Source organism: Monopterus albus, unplaced genomic scaffold (genome assembly GCF_001952655.1).
Source record: "Monopterus albus unplaced genomic scaffold, M_albus_1.0 scaffold56.1, whole genome shotgun sequence".
Taxonomy (NCBI): domain Eukaryota; kingdom Metazoa; phylum Chordata; class Actinopteri; order Synbranchiformes; family Synbranchidae; genus Monopterus; species Monopterus albus.
Genome location: NW_018127936.1, coordinates 1,312,096 through 1,319,487, shown reverse-complemented (window position 1 = coordinate 1,319,487; position 7,392 = coordinate 1,312,096). Strand labels below are relative to the sequence as shown.

Sequence of the window (7,392 nt, the reverse complement as noted above, 5' to 3'; positions counted from 1 at the left end):
TAAAATACAGTAGAAACATTTTGATTCAATCATTTCTGCATTCACTACCTTTGTGTACAATTCACTTGACTTATTATGTATTAATGCAAAATTTAAATGATCAAAATGTTTCTCATCATTTATTCAAAAGAATGTGAAAAACACATGTAGTGTTAAAAGCCTTCACTGAAGTCCTTACCATTATGCTTCCAGCAATGTTTCAACACATCCACTGCCTGATTTAAGTGCTTTGAAAAAGAAAAATCTTGTTTCAACACAAAGCAATAAAAGCTTGCTGCACTATGGCAACAATGTCCGGACTGAACTTACACCAACTAGTTTGAGAGCTTTCAACAATGCCTGCTTTCAGCATGAGGAGTGACAGAGATGATAGGCAGATGGTTCACATCTCGCAGGTACTAAAACATGGAGAGCTGGAGTCACAGTTACCTAGACTGTTCCTCACAACTAAAACATCCTGAAATGCTGTTTCCATGCGCCAGCCTTCAGAAATGCTTATTTCACTGCAGCCTTACAGCTTCAGGACTGCAAAGCTGAAGCAGGTTTAGAAATGTATGTAACAAGAAATGTTCTTGTCATGTAAATTTAATTTTTCCTTATTATTAAATATATATATATTAGAAAAAAATGGTCAAAGGACCTTTGTATAAATTTATTTACACTACCTGTCAAAACTTTGGACAGGTAGTGTACTTGGATCTATCAGTAACACATAATAAACTGTGTTAGGCGATATTTCATTCACATTTTATGGTCCTCAGTTAAATAAATCATGCAGCTGTGTCAGCAGAAGTATGGAAATACATGAAACAGGATCTAGCATCATTTAACCAAATTCACTGTTGTTTTTCATCTGTTACAAAGAATGCATTTCGCTTCCTTCTTTTGGCTCCAGACTGCTGGCTGACTGCTTGAGGATTACAGTGAGGATCATTCAAAACAATGTGACGTTCACTGCATTACTAATGTATAGGGACATACTGCAGGCTAGTCATATACCAAAACAAAAACCTGACAATAAAATTACAATATGAATATGCCAAAAAATGACACAACAAAATAAAATTAAGACTGGAGAAAAGAATACGATAGACACTTAAAAGATCATATTCTTTATGAAAAAGGCTTTGTTCCTACTGCCATTTAGGATCAAAAGAATATTATACAGAAAGCTTTTCAAAGGTCTCAGTCCATCAGCGGTGCTCTCTGAACATTTCTGTAACAGTAAACTGTATGTATAGTGTGTATTATCAAATTTGCATACACATTCATGAGCACACACTACAGTGCTGGCACACTAACATACTACTTTCAGCGCAATCAAATCTTCTGAAAATAATTGTTTCTTTCCCTGAAGCTGTGTGTGTTTGCTAATCACTGGCTGACTTATACATTAAAGACAGAGAAAAAGCTATATTGGACTGAGTTTCCAGAGACAGCTCACTGAAACTACAGCTGCCAAACCCACAAAAACACATTGTACACATTAAACACAAAGCTTTCACATGAGACTGAGAATCTACCCAAGAGATCTGTCATACTTACAAGCAGTCTTCCCATTCAAGCATAACCCAACTCTGATACAAGCTGATAGGCAGCACTTTTCTCCTGAAATTATATTCACAAAACAGTCAAAACCAAATGATTCCTCTGTTATGGGTTTGCAGAGTAAATGTAAAGAAACTGTTGTCAAAGAAATATAAAAATAAGGCCCAACAGGATGCTACAAAGTCTGCTTAGTGCTGTATGACTGTTCTTAATCCTATGGGTAAGTTGGCCATTTACTGTATGTACATTCAGTGTTACTCACCAAAATGCACTGTGTGTATGCTTGAAGTCTAATGAAAGTGCTGAATGCAGAATTTTTGAAAAGATTTAAATTTGCATTGTTGGCATCCATGTTTACTTGCAAGCAGTCTTCTTCTTCCCTGCTTTTGGTTAGGATATTGCAAGCAGTCTTCTTCTTCCCTGCTTTTGGCTAGGATATTGCTGCATTTCTTGGTGCTCTACCACCACCTGTACATTAGTGGCAGGAACGTGTGTAATTACCTGGTCCTCCTCCACATGAAAAAATACAACAGGGACACACTCATAACAAATTTCACCATAGATCTACTAAGGTAAAGAAAAAAAGTTACCACTAACTGTGTAGCAGTAGTCAACAAGGCAGGCTGTAAAGCATCAAACCCATATTTACAAGTTTCACAGTATTCAAGTAATCAAGACTGGCTTTTTTTCCCCTTTAGATGGGCATTTAGCTGAAAAAGAAATGCAGGCTTGTACATGAATACATGTAACGGAATTCACATTGTGAAAAAAACACACACACAGAGGACCAGCACCAGCATCATTCCAGTAACACAAAAAATAAAAATGTGTGCTACTCAAATTCTCCAGGTATGTTATGTCTTGTGTCTTTTTAAGGATTATTCTTGCTGTGTTTTCTATATGTTATTATGCCCTTTAAATGGCCAGTTAAAATCCTCATATAGTTTGGACACTAGCAAACATTAACCAGTGATAAAGCATTTCAGTTAATTTGGGCTAGCTGGTTATCACTCAGCACTACCGTAACAAATGTGACCCTGTATAAGGAGCTATAAAAGCTTCAGACTGTTGAAAATATGTGTGATTTTCATTTCAGCACATTTCCTGTTTTGGCAACTATGACATTGACGGGGCTTTTACAATGGATTAGCCAGTCCATTACTGGTGAAGACTGAAATGTTTTACTGAGGTCACCAGTAGGACCAGATAACTGTCAACAAGCAATATAGGAGGATTTCCAAAAAGTAATCCCTCTCTTTTCTCTCTCTATCTTTCTTTTTTGTCCACCGGCCTCAGATGTGCTTTTAGCTAATAATAACATAAGAGTAGTGTTATCACAAAAATCTATAATGCCTGAATGCCAAATCCGGATACAAAATAACAAACAAATCTGAAAGAGTGCAAAATGATTACTGTGACTCCTTTACAGTGGCCAAACACAACATGTCTACCCCAACAAACATACTCACGGGCACTGACAGATTGATTTGTGGAAGATGAAATGATAAGTTGTTGATTCTGGCTCTGGGAGTATTTAACTAAGAAAGATAGATACTCAGAGGGAAACAGGAGACTTGATTAAGATAGGTTTAAATATTATTAAGTCATATGGAGGTGCTGTCAACTGGCTCTGAGAGTCTGATATGAAAGGTGAAGGCACAACATTTGCTGCATCACAAATTTGAGACCTGGACTGGGACTGTGAGTGTAATGTGAATGTAAGAGCAAGTGCTGTAGGAGGAAGAAAGAGATGCATGACAGAGAAAACACAGAAACTCTGTATAAAAATAAACAGTCTTTAAAACAGACCCATTACTGTGGTCAGTTGGTATCACTGGCTGTGGAAAAGCATCCCTGAGGACACAGGAGGCGGCTATCGCTGGTGCTGTTCTAGGAACTGCATTCTTCCATGAAAAGGTTTTAATGTAGATAAGCTGTCCACTCATTTTGCTGTAGTCACAGCAGTGAGTGTGACAACCAAGTCTTCTTTAATAACTAACAGATTTCTATATACAGCTTGAGAAAATGATGACATTAAGGCACATTATTATGGAAAAAAAACAGTAAAATCTTTTTAAAAATAAACAAACTGGTAAAAAATAGACATAGACAGGCCTCAGTGATACAATACATTGTGTTGTACAATACTGACAGCAAAAACCCATTTTGCTTGTTTAAAACCAACACCATAGAGATACATAAATGTTTTATCCCAATTAATAAACTTGTAAAAAAAAAACTGTATGTGTTTTGTATACATGTGTGACCCAGAGGCTGTTAAAACAGGAGTACAGATCTGAGAGTGGGTGTGGTCACGGGAGATGACCTGTGAAATGATGCATCTATTCTTAGGAGCCTAATGCATCTACTCTCCTAGGCTGCCATCCCTTAAATTATTTTAGCAGTGTATCCCGTAAATGGGCTGCCCACACAAAGATGTAAATATTGATTTACTGTGTGGTAAATATAGCTGGAGATAGCAGGCACATTTTCTGCCTCTACGCATTGGAAATTTTTTGATCAGTAAAAGAAGTAAATGGATTTCATGATAACTGGGCTGCCTCTTATTTCCTCTTTCTGTCAACAACAGCTTCTATACTGACATAAATACAAGACTTTCAACAGCTACTCTGTATGAGCAAGAACTAAACCTGTGCTCTTCTGTATGTACTGTTAATTAGTTTGTTGTTGCTGTACTCTGTATAACTCTGTATAGAAGTATTTGAATATCCTACTGAACTAAAATAGAATAGATTCAAGGTACTCCAGACTATACTTCAGGAGGATGTAGCCTCTTCCCTCTTTTCTGCCTGCTTTTCCTAAAAATCTTTTCCTTTCTTTTCCAGATGTTTCCTTTTATGGACTATGTCAAACCAGAACGCTGTAATAAAACATTTCATTGGCATAAACATGCAGTACCATAAAATTTTGCCTCTTTAAAAAGTGTTTTTCTACACCATAAAAAAAATGGTGAGCACTGGTTGCATTAACAGCGGTTTACTGGGCAGACAGCTCACAACATACAGTTGTGGTTGCAGCAACCTATGATGCAATACCGCTATCATGTGATAATCTGGTGGATACATTTAATGCCATAAACAAAACACAGAGTATATTCTAATACACTATACAGAATACCGTATAGAGCTGAACAACAGCAGCTGTTAATGCTCCATTCTCCAATAACCACCAGTCTGTGGTTTCTTCTTAGAACCAACTCTGTGGTTAAACTGGCACTGGACAGTATGTGCTAATGTATATGAGCATGTGTGCATGTGTCAGTGATCAGCACTCAGAGGCACTGCCTGTAACCACCAAACATGGTTTAGGCTTGATTAGGTTTGATTCTTGTATCCAGGTCAAAAAAATATTGTGTGTGACGAGTGAGCCATATGTTACACATACATCTAACAGCAAAAGATATAGAGAGAAAGAAAGAGAAAACAAATAGGAGTGAAGTGAGGAAAGTATGATTTGATTAAGGGCGACAGAGAGACAAATCTAGATAGATGACCTGTTTGTGTCTTACAGTATAGACCAGCTGTCAGCAGTTATCCTTATTCTTTGTATACAGTTGCAGATTTATTTCCATTAATTCATTTTTAGTGCCACCTTCAATTCAATCATAGGTGCACGCTCCCGTCCTCTCCATCTCCTCTGCTAATCTACATCTCTCACCTCTTGGAAACTCATAGAAATATTAAATATTGCACCACCACCACCATCCTCACACCCATGTCCATTTAATTTTTCTGAAACTAGATGCACTGTCGGTCTTTTAGAGCACAGTGCTGATTTTCTTTCCTTCTTATTTACCATAAATAAATCTTAAGCCTACAAAACTGTCATGGTGATAGAGCAGTAAATATCAGAAAACACTGCTGAGACGATTACCTGTATGGTTTACTTATTACCAGCTTCTCAAAGACAAAGAAAATCTTCACTGACAAACATCACCATTTACTTCAGTTTATCATTTTTCAGTATATCATAATTTGAGTGTTTTCTTTTGTCTTGCTTTCATTTTCTGTCTCTGAATTCATCCATCATTTATTTTCTCACTTACCCAGAAAGCGTTTGTGATGATTTTGTATCTATGCACAGGCTTCCAGGCAAAAACACACCCATCCACACAAATGCACAACTGTGGTAAAGATTCACATGGCTTCAGTTAGTGGGAAAAGTAAAACATCCAAAGTAATAACACAAACATGGCAAACCAAAGGAGCCTCAAGGGGGATTGGCACAGGACCTGTCAAGCCATTCATCATTAATCTCACATTGCCATGAATCTGTACACCGCCAGATTCAGTATTTTGTATGTGTGTGTGTCTGTAAATGCACTGCAAGCTATCAAGAGTGGTGGTGGGGGGAGTCAAAGGTACAGCAAAAGCACAGCAAAGTGGCGGAGAGAGAAGAAGGAAGGAAGCATGGAATTAGAGTTCATCTTTAATATTTCTTACCAACCATATAGCGTAAATAAAATGCCACTCTACAACTGCCTCGTGCTTATTATAAGCATTATAGGCTTTTATTGCATTAAAGAGAAAACTGAAAAATGTGAGGTAAGAAGATAAGTTAGAGTAGAAGCATTATCATGTGTCCCTGTTAATCACAGTGTCCACCTTTTTGTTGCGAGTGTGTTTTAGTCTTACCCTGGAGATGCTGAGGGGTAGGTTGAAATCCTTGCCTCCTTGCAGCCTGAAACCCCAGGGGGCAGGGCCTACAAGAGTGACACTGTAGTTGGTGTGCATGGTTTCCTTGATGATGTTATATGCGTTAGTTGTAATGATGGGTAAAAATTTGAAGTGCTCTGGATTCTTTTAAGATGCTGTTCCAAGTTCTGTGGGAAGATATGAAAGAAAAGCATATATTAGATATGTTAAAAGAATGTGAAAAATACTGTGATGTATTTGAGGTAATAGAGGTATCACAAAGATATATATGCTTATTGCCAGCAAATGAAATGATTGCCATGATTTCATTTCATTAACTGACTGCATGCCTTTAACCAAGAAAAGCATATATTAGATATGTTAAATCTAACATATGGTGAAAACATAAAAATACACATATGTTGTAAAATTAGGTACAATTCTTTTGATTTCATTATACTAGAGATTGCTGCAGCAGTTCAGTAGCACAAAAGACTCACAATGTCCCCTAGGACACCGTCACTAGAGGACATTTCCACAACTAACATTAACATAATTGCTGCACTTTTCCTCCTATTAAGTGCTATTATTAAATAAATAGAAAGGTCGTACCTCTTCAGTGGAGAGTCCAGAGAGGAAAGTATTCCTTTAGAGGCAAGTAGACAGTGTAATCCCTAGTTTCCCCCAGACTATCCCCTTCCCAGCAAACACACTGTGTGTGTGAGAGAGGCGGAGAGAGATGCAATGCTCTTATATACCAGCTAATGACAGAGGGGAGGGAAAAGGTGGAGGAGTGGAGAGAAGGAGAGGGAGGCGAGAGGAAGAATGGGTAGGGGTCGGAATGGGAGGAGAGAGGAAAGGCAAAAAGGAGGGGAATCATCCATGAGTGGAGTAAATGGAACACAAAAGGGGAGGAGAAATCAAGGATGATATAAAGGGTGAGATTAGGGGATGGGTGGAGAGAACGCTCAGGAAAAAATAAAGTGGGGGGTAAAGGGGGATTAAAAAAAAGTGGGAGCACTCTACACAGAAAAAATAAGAAGGGGAGGGAGAAATGGATGAAGGGAGTGTGTGTGGGGGGGGGTTAAAGGAGAGAGAACAGTTTATCTTTCATCTGGATATTTTGGGAACATGTCCTCAGTGCTGCAGGTGCTGCTTTATTTAAGGTGGAACCAGCCTTGACCAGATC

The 7,392-nt window shown here is 38.0% G+C and overlaps 1 protein-coding gene across 2 annotated transcripts in view; it reads right to left on the bottom strand.

Annotated features, from left to right (window-relative positions):
• Positions 1-6,910, bottom strand: part of pdlim5a (PDZ and LIM domain 5a) — a 48,478-nt gene extending 41,568 nt beyond the window's left edge. For both annotated transcript variants that reach the window (XM_020602526.1, XM_020602527.1), the window contains exons 1-2: positions 6,816-6,910; positions 6,204-6,391 (exon numbers count right to left, since the gene is read on the bottom strand). In XM_020602526.1, the coding sequence (XP_020458182.1) occupies positions 6,204-6,302 (99 nt within the window). In that variant the 5' untranslated portion in view covers positions 6,303-6,391; positions 6,816-6,910. The remainder of the gene's footprint in view (positions 1-6,203; positions 6,392-6,815) is intronic.
• Positions 6,911-7,392: the final 482 nt, after the last annotated feature.